The sequence below is a fragment of the Sinocyclocheilus grahami genome, unplaced genomic scaffold (assembly GCF_001515645.1).
Source record: "Sinocyclocheilus grahami isolate Dianchi unplaced genomic scaffold, SAMN03320097.WGS_v1.1 scaffold87.1, whole genome shotgun sequence".
NCBI classification, from domain to species: Eukaryota; Metazoa; Chordata; class Actinopteri; order Cypriniformes; family Cyprinidae; genus Sinocyclocheilus; species Sinocyclocheilus grahami.
Genome location: NW_015505266.1, coordinates 1,155,123 through 1,181,794, shown reverse-complemented (window position 1 = coordinate 1,181,794; position 26,672 = coordinate 1,155,123). Strand labels below are relative to the sequence as shown.

At 34.3% G+C, this 26,672-nt stretch overlaps 4 protein-coding genes across 6 annotated transcripts in view; 2 read left to right on the top strand and 2 right to left on the bottom strand.

The window, feature by feature from the left end:
- The window catches only part of LOC107586948 (guanine nucleotide-binding protein G(o) subunit alpha-like), a 36,778-nt gene extending 25,858 nt beyond the window's left edge, over nt 1–10,920 (top strand). The window contains exons 6-10 of one of the 3 annotated variants that reach the window (XM_016274513.1): nt 2,531–2,660; nt 3,823–3,894; nt 5,629–5,716; nt 9,501–9,717; nt 10,053–10,920. In XM_016274513.1, the coding sequence (XP_016129999.1) occupies nt 2,531–2,660; nt 3,823–3,894; nt 5,629–5,716; nt 9,501–9,691 (481 nt within the window). In that variant the 3' untranslated portion in view covers nt 9,692–9,717; nt 10,053–10,920. Of the gene's footprint in view, nt 1–2,530; nt 2,661–3,822; nt 3,895–5,628; nt 5,717–9,500; nt 9,785–10,052 lie in introns of those variants that run through there. The other 2 variants (XM_016274512.1, XM_016274511.1) reach the window with 2 other exon arrangements.
- Nucleotides 10,921–11,019: 99 nt separating this feature from the next.
- Nucleotides 11,020–13,008, bottom strand: LOC107587005 (neuropeptide B-like). Its single transcript, XM_016274600.1, has 2 exons — nt 12,667–13,008; nt 11,020–11,899 (listed from the first exon to the last, which is right to left on the bottom strand). The coding sequence occupies exons 1-2, from the start codon at nt 13,006–13,008 to the stop codon at nt 11,771–11,773; spliced, it is 471 nt and encodes a 156-aa protein (XP_016130086.1). The 3' UTR covers nt 11,020–11,770.
- A 1,175-nt stretch (nt 13,009–14,183) lies between these two features.
- On the bottom strand, nt 14,184–22,244 carry LOC107586947 (N-sulphoglucosamine sulphohydrolase). Its single transcript, XM_016274510.1, has 7 exons — nt 22,084–22,244; nt 21,269–21,429; nt 21,085–21,190; nt 19,861–20,189; nt 19,702–19,783; nt 19,416–19,619; nt 14,184–14,856 (listed from the first exon to the last, which is right to left on the bottom strand). The coding sequence occupies exons 1-7, from the start codon at nt 22,172–22,174 to the stop codon at nt 14,297–14,299; spliced, it is 1,533 nt and encodes a 510-aa protein (XP_016129996.1). The 5' UTR covers nt 22,175–22,244; the 3' UTR covers nt 14,184–14,296.
- Nucleotides 22,245–22,322: 78 nt separating this feature from the next.
- LOC107586945 (sodium-independent sulfate anion transporter-like) overlaps nt 22,323–26,672 on the top strand; it is a 7,783-nt gene continuing 3,433 nt past the window's right edge. The window contains exons 1-7 of the mRNA XM_016274507.1: nt 22,323–22,504; nt 23,003–23,338; nt 23,418–23,610; nt 25,172–25,257; nt 25,371–25,450; nt 25,548–25,690; nt 25,766–25,944. Of these exons, the coding sequence (XP_016129993.1) occupies nt 23,156–23,338; nt 23,418–23,610; nt 25,172–25,257; nt 25,371–25,450; nt 25,548–25,690; nt 25,766–25,944 (864 nt within the window). The 5' untranslated portion in view covers nt 22,323–22,504; nt 23,003–23,155. The remainder of the gene's footprint in view (nt 22,505–23,002; nt 23,339–23,417; nt 23,611–25,171; nt 25,258–25,370; nt 25,451–25,547; nt 25,691–25,765; nt 25,945–26,672) is intronic.

The window sequence follows — 26,672 nt, the reverse complement described above, 5'->3', positions numbered from 1 at the left end:
CCTAATTTTACTAATTCCAAATAACTTGCATTTAACTTATCAACAGTAAAAGAGTAATGTTTATTTAATTTTGTTTATTTATGCATTTTATGCATACTTCATTCATTTTAATGCATTTTATGCCTGTTTATTTATGTATGTTTGCACTTTTATGACTTTTTGTGCATGCGTCATTCATTTTTATTTTATATTTTTTATTGCTAAATTTGTATTCATTTAATTTGCTAGTTATCTAAAAAGACAGAAACATTGTTTATGTCCATATGTAAATATAACACCATAGTCATTTTCATTATTCATTTTTGATAATGGTTTTGCACTTTTTGATAACGGCTTTGCACTTTTTGATAAATCTTCAATCTTTATGCTTTATTCCAAATTTTCCAAATTTTCTTATTTGCAAATAACTTGCATTTAGCTTGTCAACCATAAAAGAGTAATTTATTACATTAAAAAGTATTTTCTTCCAGTGATTATTATATGCAATAATTGTTGCATAGCTAATTTTTAATTGAACATTAATAGGAACAATATGGTTGTTATAGGTTTGTTGGTCAGGAAGTGATGTGACTGTTTTTGTCACACAAGTCTAATAAAATCTTCCAACCAGTCTCAAAAGCTGAAATCTAAATATCAGGTGGCTCTGTCACCCTTGACCTCTGAGCCATAATTAGCAGTGTAATGATCAGTGAAGTGACTTGCGTTTGATCAGTGTGTTTAACACCGCACTATTCTCACCTTGTCTGCTGTGATTGTGTGGCCACATCAGATCATCCCATAATTAAACAAAGCCATTATTAAACCTTTGTGCTGTTGGAAAAGACGTGACAGACAAGAAAGAACATGAAAATACACTGGTTTGATTTTTTTTTTCTTGTTTAAATTTCCTGTTGCAGCAGAATAGCCAATAAAAAACAATATAGAAAGATTTTTATATTCAGAATTTTAGATATATTTCAATTCACTAATTTAAGTAAAATTCATTGCTACATTTATAGATTTGGATTACTTTTAAATCATTTATATTAACAATTATAGTATATTCAGGAGTTATAAATATTCAAATTAATAAACATATTCCTTGATTTTATATAATTATAAAACATTTATATATGAATCTAAACATATGCAAGTAAATTCTAAATATGTATAGTTTTAAATCTGAATATATTTACATTTAAATACTGAATAAATAGTAATAATAATATCAATTTGAATATAGATATTTAAATTATAATGAATTCTGAGTGTGCAGTATACATGTAAATTAAATGTGAGTATGTATAAATTAGTGCTGTCAAACGATTAATCGCGATTAATTGCATTCTAAATAAAAGTTATTTACATAATATATCTGTGTGTACTGTGTATATTTATTATGTATATATAAATACACACACATACGGCATATATTTTGAAAATATATGCATGTCTATCTTTATATTCATATAATTCCTATTATATATAAATATATTTAATATATAAACGTGACATATTTTTCTTAAATATACACATGCATGGGTGTGTATTTGTATATACATATTAAATATACATAGTACATACATACTGTGTAAACAAACTTTTATTTTGGATGCGATTAATTGCGATTAATCGTTTGACAGCAATAGTATAAATATAATACATTTTCTTAATGTGTTCCATATTTTACTAAAATCAGGTATGCTTTGTATTTTTAATTAAAATGGTCACAGATTTTTAAAAAACTGTTAAACATGATATTTTTACCTGCAGTTTGTTGTATACGAAAAATAATGTAGCAGTTAATATCGTAGTGTCAGCATCAGCAATGTTTATGATTCAATTAATTTGTCTGATTTTTATGGGAAACCCTCATGTATTAGTGTTCCATAAGGCATATATAGATTTCTTTTTCCATCATGTTTGAAGTGTGAGTATTGATAGTTTTCATTTCAGACGTGTGGGGGAATCGTTCCCACAAATATAGTGAAGAGACAGCGCGGGATGAAGTGGAAGATGGAAAATAAATGTGTGAGAGAGAGAGACGTTTACTGTTTGTTCATGGCCTTCTCTGTTTAGCAGACAAGAACGCTCTTTGAGAACAAACACTCTCCATTTTCCCGCTCTTTTTAGTAGTGTCTCAAAAACAGACATGAAGAGGAGAAACCTGTAATGAAACGTCATGTTTTGAGATTTTATTTGGTTTTGACGCCTCTTTGCTAACTACTAGCAAACACGCTAACTCTTTTAGTGTCGTGATCTAAAACGCATTGATGGGGAATTTGGCGGAGATTGTTAATTTGAGAAGCTCGTTTGATGACATGAAGAGCCCCTTGGTCTGGTTTTCACATGTACGGATGCGTGTCGCTAGTTAGCCTCACATTAGCATAACAAATGTGACGCTGTTTGTAAAAGTCATGTTCAAAATCCATTGTACTTTTGTAACTTGATGTACAAGGTTAATTGGTTTTGTGTTGACTCTAATGTGTTTTGGGGTCATATTGAGGTGTTTCTTTTCCATTTAGGACATTTTGTGTCTCTCTCTCTGCAGATTGTATGACGTTGGAGGCCAGAGGACGGAGAGGAGGAAGTGGATCAGCTGTTTTGAGGATGTGAGGGCCGTGCTGTTCGTCGTGTCTCTGAGTGGATACGACATGACGCTAGTAGAAGATCCATCTATGGTGAGAAAACACTATAAACAACTAATGTCATTAAATGTGTGGAATTTTTGGATGTTAAAAGTTGCCAGTATTAAAAGATAAATTATGTACCATACAAAATTGGCACCGTAAGAATAGTTTAATCAACAAAAATGAATCTGTTATTTATTAATTTATTTTAAAAAGTTATATTTATCTATTTTTAACTAGCAACATGTAAAGCATCGTTATAAATATATTACATTTACAATTATGCTTTTGGAAGATATTTCATTGTATTATTTTTCATAATTCAGTTAATATAACGTAAATGTAAAATTTAGTAGCGCAAAAATAGGCATCAGTTTTAATGCTGAAATGTCACTTAATTTAAATAATTTACAGTATTTGTTTCAAGTGCTAATGCAATGTTATATATATATACATTAAAAAAATTGAAATAAAATAAGTCATTATTAATGCTTAGTAACGTGTATAGTAACAAATGCTTATTAATGCTTAAGTTACATTTTTTGAATATTTGACATTTCGTTTTCTACTGTAATATTATAAAACTTAAATTTAGTAACACCAAAAATAAGTTTCATTACCACATTTTCCGGAATATAAGTCACTTTTTTTAATGCAGTTACAGTCAAGAGCAGAAACACATTTAACATTAATATTTGTGGCGAACGAGAAAGCCATTGGCATTTATAAAAAATAAATGCAACTAAAATGTATGTTTATTTAATACTTTTTCATTCTTGTTCTATTCTGTTACTATTTTTAAGTATTTGTTGTTGAGTGAGGGGAACTTTTCATTATATCGGTATTTTACATTATTTCTGAATGTAATAATAAAATTTGTGTGTGTACACCAATGCAACTTTTCTCTCTCAACAATGCAATTTTGACCCAGTGTGACTTTTTTTGGAGAAATGTGTTAATGTTGAAAATAACATTTAGTTGTAACATTTGACAGTATTTAATGTATTAATGTAACATTATAAAACTACAATTTAGTAACAACAAACAAAATCATTCTACTTAATATATGTATCTGAATGTTAATACAACACACAGATTGTTCACATGCACTGACCTCAGCTTTTCCGACTCCTGTCTTATATGACATGACAAGAGCAGCATGGGATCTGGTGGGAATGACAGCTCTTGTTTTTCATTTTGTGCTCTCGTTTAGAATCGACTTCAGGAGAGTCTCAAGCTGTTCTCGTCAATCTGCAATAACGTCTTCTTCAGAAGTACTTCTATGGTAAGAAACGACTCAATTAACCGAGAGAGCTCATCCAATCTCATCGTCCCATTAGTTCGAGAGGAGGTCAGTGTCATCAATCAAGAGACGACGCAAAACAGGCAACATATGTGACCAAAAAACATTTCATTTCAGCACACAAGCATAAGTGCCTGTGCAACATATTTTTTATTTTATTTTATTTTATTTAATAGTTAGCGTTTACCGAAAACTGTTAAAATATATGATATAATAAAAATTATATATATATATATATTAGTTTTCAGCCAGTTCTACAACATCAAATGTTATCAGGTGTTTATTTTTGGCTTATTATTTTCTGCTTATATCGACAGGCCTTTTAGCTCCGCTACTAAAGTTTGCGATGATTTTAGCGCCTTAATGTTCTAGTTTATACGCTTCAGATTTCATTTTAAACTTTCACATTTGTCTTTGTAAAAAAAAAAAAATAATAATAATAAACCATAATCTTTCGTGATGATAATCTGCTTCTGAAATGACTTTCTGTTTCTGCTGACATCATCAAGTACTCTCATTTTAAGCCCCTCCCCTCCATCCTCTCATATATATATATATATATATATATATATACAGGCTAGTTGTCACTAGTTTCACTCTAAAATACGCTATGTTACCAAAGTCTTTTTACATTGACGGTAACTTTACGTCACCGGTTTGACCAGTGTCAGTGAGTTCTTCTCAAGTTCTGGACCTTTTTCGTTTTACGACTCGATCGTTTTTGCGATCACCTGATGAAAGAGTCTGTCGCTCGTTTAGCACTCTTTGTGGTTTCATTCGTCTGAACTTCTTCAATGATTTCACAGATTACCGTAGCTTGCTTTGGTAACCTCGCCTCCAGACTTACCATCTTCCCTCGTAATTACAGCCCACGTCGTCAGTTAGCCCAGACTGTGTTATAATTGCCCATGTCGTTTGGTAATTAAGCTAGCAGGCATAATTTAGGTTGTCCCCGTGGGTGATGGTGGTCCGCTTGTTGTCTGTCTATTTATCGTACGCCCCTCCGTAAACCTCTTTCCGTGTAATGAGGTGCGCTAACTGCCCTTGTTAAGATGCATTTTATAGCCACGTTAGTCATACTGTGTTGTTTTGAAACGCTGAGCAAAATCATCACTGGACTAAGTTGTTAATTAAGCCATTATACTGAGCCGAACTCAACATTTTTTTTCTTTTTCTGTCATCTTTTGTGGACACTGAGGAATATAAAAGGAAAAGTGCACCCAAGTTCATCCAAAAATGAACATTTGCTGAAAATGTATTCACCCTCAGGCCATCCAGGATGTAGATGAGTTTGTTTCTTCATCAGATTTGGAGAAATGTAGCATTACATCACTTGCTCACCAATGGATCCTCTACAGTTAATGAGTGCCGTCAGAATGAGAGTTTGGACACATGGCACCCATTCACTGCAGAGGATTAATTGGTGAACAAGTGATATATTTCTCCAAATCTGTTCTGATGAAGAAAAAAACTAATCTGCATCTTGAATGACCTGAGGGTGAATACATTTTTGGTTGAACTATTCCTTTTATAATCTCTTTTTGTCAAGCCGGTCATTATAACCACATACAACTTTCACTTTGAAGACTTTCTATAGCTGTTGTATTGGATTAATCAGTTCTTGTCCTAAATGATTGATTTTACAGAGCGACTGATCGATGGGTTTTGTCCGTCTCAATACAGCGTGGCATGCAAGTGTCTCTTTTTGTTTTGCAGATATTATTCATGAACAAGATTGATCTTTTCCAAGAGAAGATTCTCCACTCCGGGCGTCATCTGCGGCATTACCTTCCCCAGTTCAGAGGTGAGAGACGGATCTGTGATTACACATGAATCATGTATACTTTCTCTGCAGACTCTCGGAAGAAAGTGTATTATTTACTTCCGTTGGCAAGCATTTCTTCTACTGCTCCTAAATAATATTAATTCTGTCTTTATTTGTGTTGTTCACTTTGATTCATTTGTCTTCTTTTTGTAATTGACTAATCAATTCTAGTCCTAAATGGCTGATTTTACAGAGCAATTGATTGATGGGTTTTGCCCGTCTCAATCCAGCGTGGCGTGTAAGTCTCTCTTCTTGTTTTGCAGATATTATTCATGAACAAGATTGATCTTTTCCAAGAGAAGATTCTCCACTCCGGGCGTCATCTGCGGCATTACCTTCCCCAGTTCAGAGGTGAGAGACGGATCTGTGATTACACATGAATCATGTTTACTTTCTCTGCAGACTCTCGGAAGAAAGTGTATTATTTACTTCCGTTGGCAAGCATTTCTTCTACTGCTCCTAAATAATATTAATTCTGTCTTTATTTGTGTTGTTCACTTTGATTCATTTGTCTGCTTTTTTTTCTTTTGTTCTTTCGTTTGTTCTCATGCTTTTAGACATCCATTCATTTTAAACATTTGTTTGGTTCATTAATTCTTTGTCATTTTTGTTCTCTTTTCTGTTCTTTGTTCTTTTTTCATTCATTTGTTCTTTTGCTTTTGTTTGTTAGATTGTTCTTTCTTCCATTCCTTTGTTCTTTTGTTTGAGTTTTTCATTTTCTTTTGTTTGTTCATTTTGTTTTTCCAATTTATTCTTTCATTATTTGTTTGTTCATTCTTTTTAGTCATTTGTTTTTTTCTTTTTCGTTCAGTCTGTCATTTTTGTTCTCTTTTCTGTTCTTTGTTCTTTTTTCATTCATTTGTTCTTTTGCTTTTGTTTGTTAGATTGTTCTTTCTTCCATTCCTTTGTTCTTTTGTTTGAGTTTTTCATTTTCTTTTGTTTGTTCATTTTGTTTTTCCAATTTATTCTTTCATTATTTGTTTGTTCATTCTTTTTAGTCATTTGTCTTTTTCTTTTGAGTTCAGTCTGTCATTTTTGTTCTTGTTTTGTCACTCTTTCTTTTGTTCATTTGTTTATTTATTCTCTTTCATTGTTCATTCTCTGTTCTTTTGTTTGTTGGTTTCAGTTGTTTTCTCCATTTTATTAATTGTTTGTTTATTTGCTTTCATTTGTTGTTTCTTTTATTCCTTTGTTCTAGTGTTGTTTTTTTCATTCTTGATCATTTTTTTCTTTTCCCAGCTTGTTCTTGCTTTTCTTCTATTTATGTGTTTGTTTTTATAATTTTTTATTTTTGTTCTCTGCTTTATTCATTTAGTTTTTCTCTTTTTTTCAATTATTCATTTGTTTTTGTTCTTCGTTTGTTCTGTCCTTTACTCATATTTTGTTTGTTTTTTCACTTCTTTTTTTTTCATTTAAGTCATTTAATTTTTCCATCTATTCTATTTTGTTAGTTCATTTCCGTTTTCCAAATTATTCATGTTTGTTTTTTTTTTCTTTTGTTCTTTCGTTTGTTCTCATGCTTTTAGACATCCATTCATTTTAAACATTTGTTTGGTTCATTAATTCTTTGTCATTTTTGTTCTCTTTTCTGTTCTTTGTTCTTTTTTCATTCATTTGTTCTTTTGCTTTTGTTTGTTAGATTGTTCTTTCTTCCATTCCTTTGTTCTTTTGAGTTTTTCATTTTCTTTTGTTTGTTCATTTTGTTTTTCCAATTTATTCTTTCATTATTTGTTTGTTCATTCTTTTTAGTCATTTGTTTTTTTCTTTTTAGTTCAGTCTGTCATTTTTGTTCTTGTTTTGTCACTCTTTCTTTTGTTCATTTGTTTATTTATTCTCTTTCATTGTTCATTCTCTGTTCTTTTGTTTGTTGGTTTCAGTTGTTTTCTCCATTTTATTAATTGTTTGTTTATTTGCTTTCATTTGTTGTTTCTTTTATTCCTTTGTTCTAGTGTTGTTTTTTTTCATTCTTGATCATTTTTTTCTTTTCCCAGCTTGTTCTTGCTTTTCTTCTATTTATGTGTTTGTTTTTATAATTTTTTATTTTTGTTCTCTGCTTTATTCATTTAGTTTTTCTCTTTTTTTCAATTATTCATTTGTTTTTGTTCTTCGTTTGTTCTGTCCTTTACTCATATTTTGTTTGTTTTTTCACTTCTTTTTTTTTCATTTAAGTCATTTAATTTTTCCATCTATTCTATTTTGTTAGTTCATTTCCGTTTTCCAAATTATTCATGTTTGTTCATTCTTTGTTGTTGATTTTTTTTCTTTTAGTCACTTGTTTGATTTCCTTCTGTTAGTTCTCCTTTTCTTTTTTTGTTGATTTTTCATTTATTTGCCCATTTTTATTTTGTTCTTTTATTTGTTGTTCATTTGCTTTTTTCATTTTCTGTTCTCTTCTCTCCTGTTTGTTTCATTCATTTATATGCTATTTCATTATTTTGGTTGTTTGTAGTCATAGTCTTTTAGTCTTGTTCGTTCTTTCTTTCTTTCTTTTCTTTCTTTCTTTCTTTTTCTACTGCTTTCAGACATCCTGTAGCACTGTCCTTCCATTAAGACTGAATCCACCGTGTCGGCTTGAGTTTGTAGTTTGGCCGTTTAATCAGCTGGAATGGATCCCGTAGTTTTTACCTCAGGGAGAAAAGGTCAAGACGGAAAAGGCTGGAAATTTCTCGCATGATATTGTCTTCTCTCCCCTCCTCCCGCTCCCTCCCTGACACTTGTATATGACAAAGTTAATCCCCCTTCAGATAGAAGATTACAATAAAACCTTTTCACAACTACATTTCATCTGTTAATTCAGACAGACCCAGAAATGCATGCATCATGCAAATGTCAATTTAGCGTTGGAGCTTTAGAGATTGATCCCATTCATCAATCCTGCCGTTTGGAGCAGATCTCGTCAGATATTCATAGACTCTCACTTCATATTTTTCGCTCTTTTTTTTTTTTTTGTGGGGAACACCTCAATTACTTTCACTTCGCCTGTCTTCTCTCGGATGTACAGGGTTTCCTGGTAATGCATAATTAATCATTGATAAATTCAATGATTGTTTTGTTTTTCAAACCAGTGGTTATTGAACTAAATTCATGTTGATGTATGTTTTGAAACCGTTGATTTATATCTTAAATATTCGATATAGAAAATACTTTTGCATTCATGCAAAGGAAAATATTGATATTTCACCTTCTCTGATGTATATATAATGCATTAATTGTAATGCATTCATAGTGTCTTATGATACAGCCTATAATTATTATTTTTTCATACAAATGCATATTTTTACATAAATCTTTTATATATCCAAATAGTAATATAATTAATATAAATTAATACTTTTATTCAGCATGAACACATTAAATTGATCAAAAGTGACCGTAAAAGAATTTATAATGTTACAGAAGATTTCTATTTCAAACGAATGCTGTTCTTTTGAACTTTTTATTCATCAAAGAATGCTGAGCAAAAATGTATCACAGTTTTCACAAAATATTAAGCAGCAAAAACTGTTTTTAACACTGATAATAATAAGAAATATTTCTTGAGCAGCAAATCAGCATATTAAAATGATATCTGAAGGATCAGGAGACACCGAAGACTGGAGTAATGATGCTGAAAATTCAACTTTGCATCACAGAAATAAATACATTTTAAAATATATTCAAAATAGAAAACAGTTATTTTCAGCTGTGATAATATTTAACTATTTTTACAGTATCAAATAAAGACACTTCTTTCACAAACATCTCACTGTGTTTTTGTTCATAGGAGCTGACTGTGACGTGGATGCTGCCGCCCGGTTCATCGCCTCAATATTTGTGTCTCTCAACACGACGCCCAGCAAACTCATCTACCACCACTTCACCACAGCGACCGACACCTCTAACGTACAGGTAGTTTTCCAGGTCGTCATGGACACCATCATCAAGGAGAACCTGGAGGCCGTGTCTCTGCTCTGAGAACCATTCCTCCTTTAAAAACTCAAGTCAAGGCTGCTTTATTGTCAATTCTTCCACATGTACAGCACATACACACAGAGAATTGAAATTGTGTTACTCTCAGACCCTTGGTGCATACAGATAACACTAACAGTAGAACATAAATACAGATATACAGATTAAATATAAAATATAACTATACAAACATACAAATGAAAAAAAAAAAAAATATATATATATATATAAAGCAGCACATGGCAGATAGAGTGCAAACCAGTGAAGTAGACAACAGTGCAGATATAATGATTTGTAGTGCAAAAGAGCTTATTTAGACTGATTAAAGTGACAGTGTGTGTGTGTATTAGGGAGGGGGAAGTGGGAGAGTCCGTCAGAGGGTGAGCCCTTCACAATGCTGATGGTATTTATTGTATATGATGCTCTGATATTAATCAGAATGCACACTTTTCATGAAGCAATAACTGAATAAATGCCAGTTTATTTTTTTCTTGCTTATGTAAAATATCTAATAAAAATGCAATAATCAACCCATACGAATCACATATTATGCTTTGGAAGTGTATAATATGTATTTAAAGAGTAAATTATGCTGTCCTTTGAGTGGTCGAGTTGCTCGTCCAAGCATCCCCCCCACTTCCAGTGTGTACGTTACCATGGCTAATCATCACTTATAAAATAACCTTTTCCCCTTGTGTAAATCTTTGCCCAACACTGTCCTTTCAGAGATTGAACACCCTGTCAGGGTCCAGTGTGTTGTTTTTGAGTTTTTTTTTGTGGTATGAATCATCTTTTGCTTTTGACTCCTTTGTGATCCAGCACTTTTATAGTTGTTGAGTCTTGGTGATTCAATCTGAAATGGTTTTATTGTACCAAGGTGAGCCAAAAGTGCGCACACACACACACACACACACACACACACACACACATATGAAGCATAATCATACCTGTAGCAAATTTTTTGTAAATCCATTTGAAATAATGTTGCTTTACCCATTTATTCATTTAGTGAGATTTAGTTGATTATAAAATGTATCTTCGCTATTTAAATGCTGTATGTTGCGCCACTTTTCGTGGTAAATTCAAGTTACTCTTTTGTAAATGCAAAAAAACCCACTGTGAATAGAAACATCATTAAAAACTAACATGAATGTTTTTGATATTTTGTTTTGTGCTGGTTTCTCACACAGTGAATGGTATGAAACAAATCACGCCAGCCCAAATGCACAACACAAGCGTACACAGAATGAACGTAATATCTTTCAAGTTTAATAAAATAAAGAAAACATCTTTGAAAGTTTTTGCTCATAACAGTGAACTCTTTTTATGCACATTTAATACATCTGGAAGTAGGTACAGGTGACGGGGGCGGGGGGAGGGGGGCGCAGAGAAGAACAGATCGAACAGAAAATACCTCTCCGTTTTGTTTCTGTGGATTTCCTATTTTTCCTTTTACAAATTTAAAGCAGCGAACTTCACATTGTGTGAACCAGGGGTGCTCGGAACTGCTCTCCAAGATCTATTTTCCTGCAAAACATAGCTAAAACTAAGTGTGTTCACACTAGAAGTGACTTGAATTCGGTTTGACTTCACTTTGCTAGATACTAAACTAAAATCAGTCTCTTTACTGTAGCCTACATTTTATGTCTTGATGACCAAATTTCATTTTAAGAAGAATAAGGGGTTTTTGTGTATCTCAAAACCGTGTCCAACTTATTTTTAATTGATGTAAGAGCGGGCGCGGCCATTATGTAACTTGAATGTGCCAGACTTCCGATTATTTTTAGCGGCTCGTTATGCTGCTTGATATTGCAAACTTGCTCATATTATCATATATCACATTCACAGAACTTTTGCTGCTGCGAAATAAGGTAGATGGATTTATAATATCACTCGAAATTAAAATTATTATTATTGGTACATAACTAAACTTTGCTGGAGAGTATATCTTCAGGAGCAGCGCTGAACATCCTTGGTGAAATCAAGTAAACATTCAATGTCAGCAGCGCGCCTCACTGCCTTGGCTGTAAATACTCCTGAAATGGAAGAGACTTTGGGTCGGGGAGGGAGAGAGACGGGTTCCGCTCAGGGGGAGAAGCAGTCCAGCGAATCGAGTGACAGAAACACGTCTGCTTTGCACCGAAACGTGCTTGAACCGTCCTGAACCAGCTCGCAGCTCTGTAGGTTTGGAGAAATGTCCTTTACGCAGATGGCCTGAGGGGAAAAACGGCACGGTAAACATTAATCGAAGTTATGATTTTGATGCCTGAATTGACGTTTACGTCGTTCTTACTTTTTTTTCCTCCAAAAAAAACAAAAAACATTAGGCGTCAAAGAAAAAGATATTGTCTACATTAAATCTGACTCTCTGTATGTGTGTGTGTGTATATATATATATATATATATATATATGCTATAATAGTTATCAACCAAGTCATTTCATGATTTCAAAGGATGCTGAAAGCAACCAATTTATACATTTTTATAGGTTTTAATGTTTAAACATCCTTTTCATTTTGTAAGACGATTTTAGAATCTGGAAACATGAAAGACATTTAAAAAAAACATTTAGTTTTTGTTTTCTTGCTTTTGTAGGCCGATTGTTAATATATGTTAATGTACGTTCAAACATATATAGAACATTTGAATATACATTCATGTAATTCATATGTTTCTGAATATATGTTCATATTTGAATAGTCATCAAGTATGATTTGTATTGCATTGTAAATTTGTCGTTAGTAATTTATGTAAAAAGTGATGTAAATATAAAGAAAAATCATGTTTTTTAAGTTCACATATATATTTCTAATTGAATACTGAGTAACTTCTGCTCAGTTTTCAATTAAAATGTACAATTTTGAATTTTATAAAACATTTTGAATTTGTTTAAATATTTTTTTATAAACTTTGAAATTAAATAACATTTAAATAAAGTGTATATATAGCCTACGCTTTTCATCAAATATAATAGAATTTACCATGTTTTTAAGAACTGGAGTTTGTCTGCTGCTGAAGTCGGGCATCACGCTGTTGGAGACGCCGGGGGTCTCGCTGCTGTCCAGCGCTGATTCTGTCTCAGATCTGCGCACATACGGCGACCTCCGGATCCCGGACAGCAAACCCGAGGCTCTCCCGACGGAATAGTAGCTCGGCCCGGTGGACTGCTTGTACCAGGCGTCTGTAGGATGGCTGGAGATGAGGATGGAAACAGCCACGAACACCAGCACGGATCTGACGGACCTCTCCATTGCGCACTGGACCCAAACGCGTGTGATGTGGTCTATGATGCCTCGTAGCTTTTGGATTAATGTTCTGCACATCTGGAGTTTATATATACCCCTCGGAGTCGTGATCTCGTTCGTCATTCCCCACTAGATGATTCATATTTCCGGCCAATAGGATTAATTTGCGCGTCTTTGCCCGTTTGGAGACGGCTGGGGAGCCTTTAACGTCAGGTAGATGTGATTTGTGATGGGTTAATATTGTTTCTCTGTCACCGAACCTGTCTATATTGATCAATAAACGTCTTTCTGGCGTCACAGCGCAAATTAGAAAAGAGAAAATCCCGTGCGTAAAGACGCACATACACCTGAACCAAAGTAACAATATCCAAGTATTTTTAAATAATTGCTATAGGAAATCTAAGTCTCATTAATAAGTGATTTAAAATATTGATTTATTGACTTCTCTGTAATTGCACATTTGGATAAACGTCACACGGTTGAACCAGGTTGACAGATTTCTAAATCATTTAAATGAGAGAGCACTTTCAATATAGTAATTCAAACAGCCATAACAAACTTGAGTTTATAACAAAAACAATCAAATGCAAAAATATTTTGAAATCTAGTTTCTTAGGTATCTGAGATGACATTTAAGTAAGCCAAAAAGTAATGTTTATTATTATCACTATTATCATTAAAATATTAGTGTTATTCGACAATGTTATTTGTAATAAAACAATAATGCAAAATGTAAATACAACAATATAATTTTGAAATGACAGCCAAAAAGTAATGCATATAATAATAATAATAATATTTAAAATTATACAAAAATGAAATTTTGATATGTTGTTCCTTAGGTATTTGAGATTACATATATAAAATATATATTAAAATTATAATATGATAAAGTTAATTGATTGACAATCTCTCAGAAATGAAACTAGGAAGGCAGAGGACATGTATATTGTAATGAAAACACAGTGTCAAATCAAATATGATCAAATAAAGAGGTAATATAAAAAAAGAGTGCGATAATGTTGACTTTTGTTATTTTAAATGTTTATTAACATTTTCAATATAAAAATACAAGTATAATCTTACAGTTCTCATATTAAACCATTTAAACCAGGGGTGTCAAACTCAGTTCCTGAAGGGCCGGAGCTCGGCAGAGTTTAGATTCAACCCTAAGTAAACACACCTGATCCAACTAATCAAGTCATTCAGGCTTATTTGAAAACCACATGGTATGAGTGTTGGAGCAGGGTTAGAACAAAACTCTGCAGGGCTCCGGCCCTTCAGGAATTGAGTTTGACACCCCTGATTTAAACAGTGAACCTGAACCATAAAAAGTTTATACAGTTTTCTCTCAGATTTCAGGCACTCATAGTCCATTGTACAGTGGTCGACACTGCGGTTCCAGCTTGGTCTCGAGGACCGCATCCGGCTCACACACCCACGGATCCTCCGTTTGCCACTGCCACTTCAGCAGCTGATCCCCCAGGCTCTTCAGAACCGGGGTGTAGGCCGGATCACCAGCTAGGTTCCGCCTCTCCGTCGGATCTGACTGGATGTCAAACAGCTCCCACCTCTCCCGGTAGTAATACTCCTTTAGAGTCTTAAACCAGCCTGTGGGCTGGCCTGACTGAGTCCGGTTTAACAGATCCTGGAAGGTAGGGGACACGTAGAAGTCCTGGTCTATAGGGAAGGGCATGCGGTAGTGCATGTTGTGCAGGAGGCGGTAGCGGCCCTGGTGGATGGAGCGCATTGGGTAAAACATAGTGACCTCGTGGAGACTCTGGCTGGCATAGACGGTGACCCAGGATGGTTCTGAGATCAGGGCTGGGAGAAGAGACTGACCTGTCAACACAACCGGACGAGCCCCTGAGAGACTGTATGATGGATATGGCAAAGAAAACCAGTCCAGTATGGTGGGAGTGATGTCTGGGAAAAGAGTGAGAGATGCTGTTTTACAGTGTCATACAATTAACGCACAAGTTAATTGTTAAAAATCGAAAATGTTGTTACATTGCCAACAATCTGTGAGTAAATAGAAAGATATGGCCTTAAACACAGAATCAAGTGTGAAAAGGTGCAATAATAAGGGACGCCATTTTTAAATATCGTACGAACAACTTGTGATTCATAAAAGTAGAAAAAGAAAGTTCTTATATTGACGATAATCTGTCAGTAAACAAAAAGATACGGCCTTAAACAGAATCAATTGCGAAAACGTGTAATAGTGAGGGACGCCATTTTTTAATGTTGTACGAATAACTTGCGATGTGTAAAAATATAAAATGTTACACTGGTAATAATTTATGTAAATACAAAAATGTGACCTAAAACAGAATCTAGCATGAAAATGTGCGATAGCCATTTCGTAATATTGTATGAACAACTTGCGATTCAAAGAAAAGGAAATTGTTATATACATATGCTATGCAATTTGTCGTACAGTAGAAATATATCTGTGCTATCATCTAGACTTGAAACACAGAAACGAGTGCAATAAGGTGTAATAGTGAGATGCAGTTTTTTCTAATTTTGTACAAAAAACTTGATATTCATAGAGAAATAAATTGTTGTACACAGACACTATGTTGGTAACAATGTCATTGGCAATAATTTGAGTAAATATAAAAATGTGACCTTAAACATTGAATCTAGCACAAAAATGTGCAATAATGAGGAATGCCATTTCATAATATCGTATGAAGGACTTGCTATTCATAAAAATATTTTTTTTAAATGGTGTTACATTGGCATTAATCTGTCAGTAAATAGAAAGATATGGGCTTAAACACAGAATCAAGTATGAAAATGTGCAATAGTGAGGGATGACATTTTTTTAATACTGTATGAAAAATTTGTGATTTGTACAAATATAAAATGTTACACTGGCAATAATTTATATAAAAATGTGCCTTTAAACAGAATCAATTGCGAAAACGTGTAATAGTGAGGGACGCCATTTTTTAATGTTGTACGAATAACTTGCGATGTGTAAAAATATAAAATGTTACACTGGTAATAATTTATGTAAATACAAAAATGTGACCTAAAACAGAATCTAGCATGAAAATGTGCGATAGCCATTTCGTAATATTGTATGAACAACTTGCGATTCAAAGAAAAGGAAATTGTTATACACATATGCTATGCAATTTGTCGTACAGTAGAAATATATCTGTGCTATCATCTAGACTTGAAACACAGAAACGAGTGCAATAAGGTGTAATAGTGAGATGCAGTTTTTTCTAAATTTGTACAAAAAACTTGATATTTATAGAGAAATAAATTGTTGTACACAGACACAATGTTGGTAACAATGCCATTGGCAATAATTTGAGTAAATATAAAAATGTGACCTTAAACATAGAATCTAGCACAAAAATGTGCAATAATGAGGAATGCCATTTCATAATATCGTATGAAGAACTTGCTATTCATAAAAATATTTTTAAAAAATGGTGTTACATTGGCATTAATCTGTCAGTAAATAGAAAGATATGGGCTTAAACACAGAATCAAGTATGAAAATGTGCAATAGTGAGGGATGACATTTTTGTAATACTGTATGAACAATTTGTGATTTGTACAAATATAAAATGTTACACTGGCAATAATTTATATAAAAATGTGCCTTTAAACAGAATCTAGTGCGAAAAAGTGCAATAACGAGGGATGCCATTTCCTATTATCGTATGAACAACTTGTGATTTGTAAAAACATAAAATGTTACATTGGCAATAATTTGAGTAAATATAAAAATGGGACCTCAAACAAAGAATCTGGTGCAATAATGAGGGATGCCATTTTTTATATTGTATAAACAATTAAAATTTTGCTAAATTGGCAATAATGGAAATGGAAAAATTTGCTATTCATAGAAAAGGAATTCATCATTCACATATGCTATGCTGGTAACAATTTGTCGTACAGTAGAAATAGATCTATTATTTTCTAGACTGGAAAAACAGAAACGAGAGCAAAATGGTGTAATAGTGAGATGTAGTGTTTCTAAATTGTACAAAAAACTTGCTATTCGTAGAAAAAAATAAATAAAATGTCGTGCACATAATAATTTGAGTAAATAAAAAAATGTGACCTTAAAATAAATCTCCAATAATGAGGGATGCCATTTCATAATATCATACGAACAACTTGCGATTCGTAAAGATAGAATAAGATGTTGTTACATTGGCAATAATCTGACAGCAAATAAAAAGTGCGAAAATGTGCAATAATGAGGGACGCCATTTTTTAATGCCGTACGAACTACTTACGATTTGTACAAATCTAATTATCTAGACACAAAACAGAAGCAAGCACAAAAAGGTGCAGCAATAATATGGCGCATTTCATTATCATACAAAAAGACTTTATACAAAAAGAAATTGTTGTACAAAATGTTTTACACTGGCCAAAATTTGTAGCCGGGGAGAAAGTGGTTGACTCGTTTGGTCTAAAATACATAAATTTTGTATTTTAGAGTGATATGAATATTTGGCTATTTGTATAAAAAAAGTGTAGTACAAATAGCTTCCGATACAAATAATTATCATACAGATGTTTTCTTAAATCTGCTATTTAGTAACAGTATTTATTTCAATACTCTGGTCTCAATCACAGAAACAAGTGCATGAGGGTGCAGTGTTTTCTTAAACACAGGCGTAAAGCACCACCTAGTGGTTAAAAGCAGTTATAGCACAACTCAAGCCCATGAGAGACTATGAGCTGTGCACATTAGTTTACTTACACATGTTCCTGATGTCAGTTAATCAAGCTATTGATTGGCTCTTACCCAGCAGACTGACGTAAGCCTGGCTAACCTGCCCCCAACGCTGCCGGTGTTCAGGTGAGGAGACCAGCATGGGTTCCTTCACACCTGAGCTGTACAGGTTTGTGCGACCATTGGGAAACGGAATTCCGTTATCCGAGCTGTAGACCACCAGAGTGTCATTTTCATATCCCGCATCCCGTAGTTCTTGAGTATGAACAACTTGTGATTTGTAAAAACATAAAATGTTACATTGGCAATAATTTGAGTAAATATAAAAATGTGACCTTAAACATAGAATCTAGCACAAAAATGTGCAATAATGAGGAATGCCATTTCATAATATCGTATGAAGGACTTGCTATTCATAAAAATATTTTTTTTAAATGGTGTTACATTGGCATTAATCTGTCAGTAAATAGAAAGATATGGGCTTAAACACAGAATCAAGTATGAAAATGTGCAATAGTGAGGGATGACATTTTTGTAATACTGTATGAACAATTTGTGATTTGTACAAATATAAAATGTTACACTGGCAATAATTTATATAAAAATGTGCCTTTAAACAGAATCTAGTGCGAAAAAGTGCAATAACGAGGGATGCCATTTCCTATTATCGTATGAACAACTTGTGATTTGTAAAAACATAAAATGTTACATTGGCAATAATTTGAGTAAATATAAAAATGGGACCTCAAACAAAGAATCTGGTGCAATAATGAGGGATGCCATTTTTTATATTGTATAAACAATTAAAATTTTGCTAAATTGGCAATAATGGAAATGGAAAAATTTGCTATTCATAGAAAAGGAATTCATCATTCACATATGCTATGCTGGTAACAATTTGTCGTACAGTAGAAATAGATCTATTATTTTCTAGACTGGAAAAACAGAAACGAGAGCAAAATGGTGTAATAGTGAGATGTAGTGTTTCTAAATTGTACAAAAAACTTGCTATTCGTAGAAAAAAATAAATAAAATGTCGTGCACATAATAATTTGAGTAAATAAAAAAATGTGACCTTAAAATAAATCTCCAATAATGAGGGATGCCATTTCATAATATCATACGAACAACTTGCGATTCGTAAAGATAGAATAAGATGTTGTTACATTGGCAATAATCTGACAGCAAATAAAAAGTGCGAAAATGTGCAATAATGAGGGACGCCATTTTTTAATGCCGTACGAACTACTTACGATTTGTACAAATCTAATTATCTAGACACAAAACAGAAGCAAGCACAAAAAGGTGCAGCAATAATATGGCGCATTTCATTATCATACAAAAAGACTTTATACAAAAAGAAATTGTTGTACAAAATGTTTTACACTGGCCAAAATTTGTAGCCGGGGAGAAAGTGGTTGACTCGTTTGGTCTAAAATACATAAATTTTGTATTTTAGAGTGATATGAATATTTGGCTATTTGTATAAAAAAAGTGTAGTACAAATAGCTTCCGATACAAATAATTATCATACAGATGTTTTCTTAAATCTGCTATTTAGTAACAGTATTTATTTCAATACTCTGGTCTCAATCACAGAAAGTGCATGAGGGTGCAGTGTTTTCTTAAACACAGGCGTAAAGCACCACCTAGTGGTTAAAAGCAGTTATAGCACAACTCAAGCCCATGAGAGACTATGAGCTGTGCACATTAGTTTACTTACACATGTTCCTGATGTCAGTTAATCAAGCTATTGATTGGCTCTTACCCAGCAGACTGACGTAAGCCTGGCTAACCTGCCCCCAACGCTGCCGGTGTTCAGGTGAGGAGACCAGCATGGGTTCCTTCACACCTGAGCTGTACAGGTTTGTGCGACCATTGGGAAACGGAATTCCGTTATCCGAGCTGTAGATCACCAGAGTGTCATTTTCATATCCCGCATCCCGTAGTTCTTGAAGAACCAGACCGACACCTTCGAAATCAAGCAGAACATTTGTGAAGATCTATGCAAGCAAATATTTAAATATTACTGTGAATGGTGTAAAATATATAACCTTGGTCCAGCCGGCTGACCGTTGTGTATTGGGCCGCAATATCCGCCCTCGCTGCAGGAGTGTCCGGAATAAAGTACGGTACCTAGTCAAATATGAAGAGACTGATGTTAGGAAATTCAACTAATGACCTTTTAATTTTACTTTATTAGTAAGGCTCACCTTGACCTGGCCTGGAGAGTAATACTTCGGCTCCCAATCCGGAATTCTCCCCATTCCGCTCTCTCCATTCCCAAACTTTTCACAGAACATTCCATACTGCGGCTGGGAATGGCCGCAACGGTGAGGATCATGGAATGCCACGTAGAGAAAGAACGGCCGTTCCTCTTCCATCTCCCTCTCCTCTTTCTGGCTTTGGAAGAACTTCCGGACAAGGAGCTTGATCTTGGTGATATTCCGACCCACCTGAAGAACGGAATTGGTCTCTTCTGTGTAGGCGAAATCAAACGGGTATACAGGGCCTGGACCCACGTGTTTTTTCCCAATGATACCTTTCCCAAAAAAAGCAATCATGAATTCAGTATAACTCCAAATTTTCCAAGTTTTACTAGTTCATGCTTTGAGTGTTCAGTGACAAATCATAAGCTGGTTTTCTCTCAATACTGGATTTCTGCATGTGTCAAAAACTTTTCAAAATTTGTACAAACTTTACATTTCGTAGAAAAATAAATTGACGTAATCATTCACATCTGTCATTTGGTAGAAAGATAGTTGCATTATTATCAGGACTCAAAACATAAACAATCCCAAAAGTCATAATAGTTGGATGCTACATAGTGTATATATATATATATATATATATACACTATGTTGTTATTGAGTCATTCTGTAGAAAGATAGCTGTACTCTCATCTGATCTAAAATAGAAGCACAAAAAAGTGCAGTTTTGAGCCGCTTTTTTCACCATCGTACAAAAACACTTACTAAAAAACAAATTGTTGCGAAAAATGTGTTATACTGATACAAATTTGTATTTCAGGAAAAAGTTCTTCTATCATCTGACCTAAAATACATAAATGAGCCACAAAATGTGTGTGAGGGAGATTTTTGTTTTAGAGTCTTAAAAATAACTGGCTTTTCTTCATACAAATCTACATACAGATATGATACATTGGTACACATCAGTCACTACAGAAAAACAAACAAACAAAAACAACAGTTGTCCTGTCATGTCCCATCATCTGGCCTTGAACACAAAAACAAATGTTAAAGACTTTAGTTTTTTTCAGTGTCATATGAATTATTTGCTACACTACACTGGCACAAATCTGTCATTCAGTAGAGCGTTTTTCTGTTATCTGGCTTCAGACACAGAAACATGTGCATTAACATAAATTAATATTTTAAGCATAGTTTTATTCACAGTTTAATAGATCTTCATCGTACCTGTGTGAATGTTGGCTTGATTCAGAAGAAGAGGAAGACTCTGCACTCCATCAAATGAGTTAAAGTGATGAACTCCCTGATGGAGGCCGTACATCCCATTCTGGTGCTGTTGATCAGAAAGAAAGTTCAAGGCAAGTTTATCCAGTGGTCAAGGCTAAAATGGAGACTTTTACCTTCTGGTTACCTGTGGTAGTCCAGTCAGGATGGTGGAACGACTGGGTGAGCAGCTGCTGACGGAGGTGAAGGCGTTCTTGAAGATCACACTGCGCTCAGAAAGAGCCCGGAGATGAGGGGTCTGGACCACAGTGTTGTTGTAGACATCCGTTTCGAACCCACCATCATCAGCTGTGTTGTACAACAGAACATAGACACAACATTAATACAACATAACAATACAAGCATCAAAACAACATAAATCTAACATAATACAAGCATCAAAACAACATAACAATACAAGCATCAAAACAACATAAATCTAACATAATACAAGCATCAAAACAACATAACAATACAAGCATCAAAACAACATAAATCTAACATAATACAAGCATCAAAACAACATAACAATACAAGCATCAAAACAACATAAATCTAACATAATACAAGCATCAAAACAACATAGCAATACAAGCATCAAAACAACCTTTAATACAACATAACACAAACAAAAAACGACATATATACAAGATAACAACAACACAGACATAACTATAAATTAGTTATTTAACATAGCAATACAAGCATCAAAACAACATAAATCTAACATAATACAAGCATCAAAACAACATAGCAATACAAGCATCAAAACAACATAAATCTAACATAATACAAGCATCAAAACAACATAACAATACAAGCATCAAAACAACCTTTAATACAACATAACACAAACAAAAAACGACATATATACAAGATAACAACAACACAGACATAACTATAAATTAGTTATTTTGTCAAATCAGTATTTACAAAAACCCATGATTGTGTTTTACTACACACCAATGATGAGAAGCACATTTCTTCTTCTGCACTCTCCTATATCACAACAAACCAGAAGACACAACAAAGTCCACGCGAACAGAAACGACATTTTAGAGTCATTTGCCTCCAGAAATGTTACTAGAGCAAATGGAAAAGTCTTCGCTTTGTTTACACTCAGCGAGACACTTCCGCCCTGTGAATCCATCACATGACCGCGATCAGCTGACAGGAAGCCTCAGCCAATCGCGTCGCGCGTCGCGGCTGACGCCACCAAAGGGCTGTTGTTGGTCTTCTGTCAAACAAACCGCGATACACTCTTACAGTCGCTTTGATTGCTCACATGTTTCATTGTATATTTGTGTTTTGATGTAAATAAAAAGATTACTGCAGCGGAATGTTTGAACTCCGGTGAAGCGCGAGGCTCAAAGGCATCTCTGAGGTTTGATCTTTAACTTGATTTCACATTGTGCCTCTTAACATTGATCTTAACTTTCAGTTTGGTTTGTAAATACGATTATCTAACTGATATTATTATTATTATTTAGTATGTTTTTTCAATTTGCATTGCACTGGGTACACGGGTCATGAGATCCTTTTAAAATGTCACATGATTCATGTCAAAACTCTTACCAAATCAGTTTTAACTGTATTTTTTAGGTCCATTGCGATGTTTGATGACTTTTTCTTTCTTTCTTTCGTCCATTTTAGTTATTCTTTAAGTGTGTTTTTCTTTGCATTTTACATTTTGGATCTTGTTACTGTAATGCAAAAAATAAAATCAATAAAATCTTGTTACTTGAATACAAAACATAAATAAAACAGCATGTAATAATGCATTATTGGTAATAGCAATATATTTATGCTAGAATTTGACATTTTATTCAATTTTAAGGGTATTTTTACGGCCATTACGAATTTTTTTTTCTTTGCTTGATAGCTGCACCCTTCTCGTGAACTCTGCCCCATCCTTGTTTGTCCACACCATCTGAGTGGCGTTCAACATCCTGGATGAAGCACTACAGCTCTTTTCATGATCCTTAACTGACGGTGTTTTGGTGGAGCTGAAGGACAGCAGATCTTGGATCTTCTGATGGAGCGGGTGACGGGTATCTGTTGGTATGCCGCCCTGCGCTCTTGTTTTCCAGTACTCACCTGGCTGCCCAGGTATAACCTGACCTGGCTGAAGATGGACCTGATCGCGGGTCTGACGGTGGGTTTGACCGCGGTTCCTCAGGCTCTGGCCTACGCGGAAGTGGCCGGTTTACCTGTGCAGGTAAGAACATTCACGTTCTTCCAGAGACTGAGACCGAGGAGGGTTTTCTTGACACAGTGTTTGTTTATTTGTTTTCCAGTACGGCCTGTATTCTGCGTTCATGGGTGGTTTCATCTATTGTGTATTTGGGACATCTAAAGACATCACGCTGGGCCCGACCGCCATCATGTCCCTGCTGTGTTCGGCGTATATCGGTGGAGATCCTGTGTTTGCGGTGGTGCTCACACTGCTGTGCGGCGTCATCCAGGCAGGAATGGCTCTGATGAGACTGGGTGAGATGGAAAATGGGCTTAAAGGGATAGTTCACCTAAAAATGAAAATTCTGTTGTTAATTACTCACCCTCATTTCGGTCCAAACCTGTAAGACCTTTGTTCATCTTCAGAACACAAATGAAGATATTTTTGATGAAATCCGAGAGCTTTCTGACCCTGCATAGACAGCAACACAACTATCATGTTCAAGGCCTAGAAAGGTTGCAAGGACATCATTAAAATAGTCCATGTGACATCAGTTGCATTGCTGCAGGGTCAGAAAGCGCTCGCATTTCATCAAATATATCTTAATTTGTGTTTTGAAGATGAACTGAAGGTCTTACGGGTTTGGACCGAAATGAGGGTGAGTAATTAATGACAGAATTTTCATTTTTGGAAGAACTATCCCTTTGATGTCATTATTTAGGTCATATTTTTGCCCTATTTTGGTGTGGTTCATACAAAATTGAGGTAGATAGTCATCTTTATAGTCATTATGATAATTTTTGTTTTAAATATTTATATATAGCTTTTAATTTTATTTCAGTTTTAGTATTTTTTTCTAAGTAGTTTTAGTTAACAGTGGCAACACCAATTGTACTGAGCGTAAACTTTTAAACAGATCTTTTTTTGTGGATTATACTATTAAAAACTATTACTTATTAACATTCTAAGTATATTTATACTCCGAAGTTTACATAAACTTTGACTGAAGTGTTGCCGTCAAGAAGAGAAAACTGACTCGGCTGCCTGTAAATCAGGACCGTTTGTGAAAACAGGACGTTTGTGGTTTTTTTCTGTCACATAACTATTAGATTCAATTACTTCCTGTGCAACTTCCTGTACATGACTGTGAAGCCGCACACCAAAATGTAGCAACAGGATTTAAAAATGTGACAACGAGGTTGTGGAAGTGACTGAGTTAGATAAAAATAGCCAAATATTTTCCTGAGAACGAACTTAGCTGTTTTTTTTTTAAATAATCAATAATAATAAACGAATATATAATTAGTACAAAAAAAGCTTAATTGAATATTTGCTAAATTGAATGTTTTCATAAGTATTCATATAACCATTAATATTTAATATATAAAATATGTATAAATAATACTTATTATTAAGTTGAAGCAATTTTTAAATGTTGTAGCTTCATAATAAAATAAACATAGAAACAAATAAATAAACAGAAAAAAAAGATTAATCCAAAAAGTGAATATATTTGTTTTTGAACTGATAATAAAATGTTAAATATTGTTTTTAATATTGTTGTTGTTACAACATTTTGAGCACTTTTTATGATGAAATGTGAATTCATAAATAAATTAAATAATAATCCAATTAATAATCCAAACAAGCTAAATTGAGCATTTGTGTTTTCAGAAATAATAATATATTCAATTTTATACATTTTAATAATAATAATAATAAATATTATTGTTATTATTATTGTTATTATTATATGCACTTTTATGTGTTTTTTATTACATTTATTTTTTAATTAAAAAAATGTATATATAAACACACGCACACACACACACACACACACACATACACATATATATATCTCTGTTTGTTCATTAGGTTTCCTCTTGGACTTCATCTCATATCCAGTAATTAAAGGCTTCACCTGTGCTGCTGCTGTCACCATCGGCTTCGGTCAGGTCAAGGTCAGAGTCTGACGCTAGAACAATCACTTACGCCTCTCGTTTTTCATTTGCATGATTCTTAAATGGCCTTTAAGATCTGTGAAGAGTTGTGTCAATCCGCTTCGTTTGTGCAGAATATTCTGGGTCTGAAGGAGATCCCACAGCAGTTCTTCTTACAGGTTTACTACACCTTCCACAAGATCCCTGAGGCCAGGTGAGCACACACATATATGTCTGACCATTGAACAGCTGCTTCCTGTAGTGTTAAATCGTCTTGTCTAAGTGCGTATCTCAATCATCTGTGTTTTCAGAGCTGGAGATGTGATTCTGGGTCTGTGCTGTCTGTTCTTTCTGGTCATGTTGACGCTGATGAAGAATTCTCTGGGTTCGTCTGAAGACGAGGCTCCTCTCCTCATCTGGTCTGCCCGCAAGCTGGTGTGGAGTTTAGCTACTAGTGAGTGCTCAAAAAACTCTTGTGAATCTGTAATGTAACCGACAGATGTTTATATACAATCTTCTTGTGTCGCAGTCCGGAACGCTCTGGTCGTCATAGCAGCGACAGCTGTTGCGTATTCCGCAGAGGTCGCCGGACACCATATCTTCAGTCTCACCGGGAAAACTGCCAAAGGACTGCCTCCTTTCAAAGCCCCGCCCCTTTCAGAGACTGTAGCCAATGGCACGGTGATTACTTTCAGTGACATCGCGAAGGTGAGTTTTTGATACAAATCTTTCATAGTTTTTGATGTCAAGGACCTCCATCAAAAAGAGTAGCCTCGAAATGCATTATTAATTAATTTATTTATTTTATAATTTTTTTTATAATTTGTCAGTACAGTGAGATAATCATGATTCTTTTTGTTATAATATAAAAAATGCTATAATACAATTATATTTAATTTAAAATTATACTTAAAGGTGCAATAGGAGATCGTGGAAAATGCTAACTTTAGCCTGATAGCACTGAAAGCGAACGTCCCACCCTCCCTGCAATCGCCGTCCAAAGCCACGCCCCCTGAACGCATATACACTCACAGACCAGAGACAACATTACTACAATAGGCTACATCAGGTTCCCAATTCCAGCCCATGTTCTGAAGTGAAGTAAACTTCAACGGATTTCCCCCACTCAGAGAGTAGGGAGCAATGAACACTTTGTAGGGATCATATCGATCGGAACACAGTTCATGCACGTAGCTCTCTTCTAACGAGTTGGCGCGAGGACTGGTTTAACCGCTGGGCTACATAATGTGTCATTCACCGGTGAGAAATCTTTAAAAGTACTACAATACCAGGAAGGAAGATCAGGTTGTTGATGTTTGCCTGCCATCCTCGCTCTGTCTGCACAGCGTGCGTGAACATGCTGATGACGTATCCTGTCTGCTCGAACCCGGTGCGCAGAGGTATGCTAATACATATGTTGACAGGCAGGTAGGAAA

Bases quoted from the DNA above. Each gene is read 5' to 3' on its own strand.
- LOC107587005 (XM_016274600.1), bottom strand. From the start codon at position 13,008: ATGTGCAGAACATTAATCCAAAAGCTACGAGGCATCATAGACCACATC. The intron at 11,900-12,666 runs GTAAATTCTATT...TTTTCCCCTCAG, and splicing joins CTCCAGTTCTTAAAAACATG to GCCATCTGCGTAAAGGACAT.
- LOC107586947 (XM_016274510.1), bottom strand. From the start codon at position 22,174: ATGTCGTTTCTGTTCGCGTGGACTTTGTTGTGTCTTCTGGTTTGTTGT. The intron at 21,430-22,083 runs GTGTGTAGTAAA...TGTACAACACAG, and splicing joins AAATGTGCTTCTCATCATTG to CTGATGATGGTGGGTTCGAA. The intron at 14,857-19,415 runs GTAAGAGCCAAT...CTCTTTTCCCAG, and splicing joins GGCTTACGTCAGTCTGCTGG to ACATCACTCCCACCATACTG.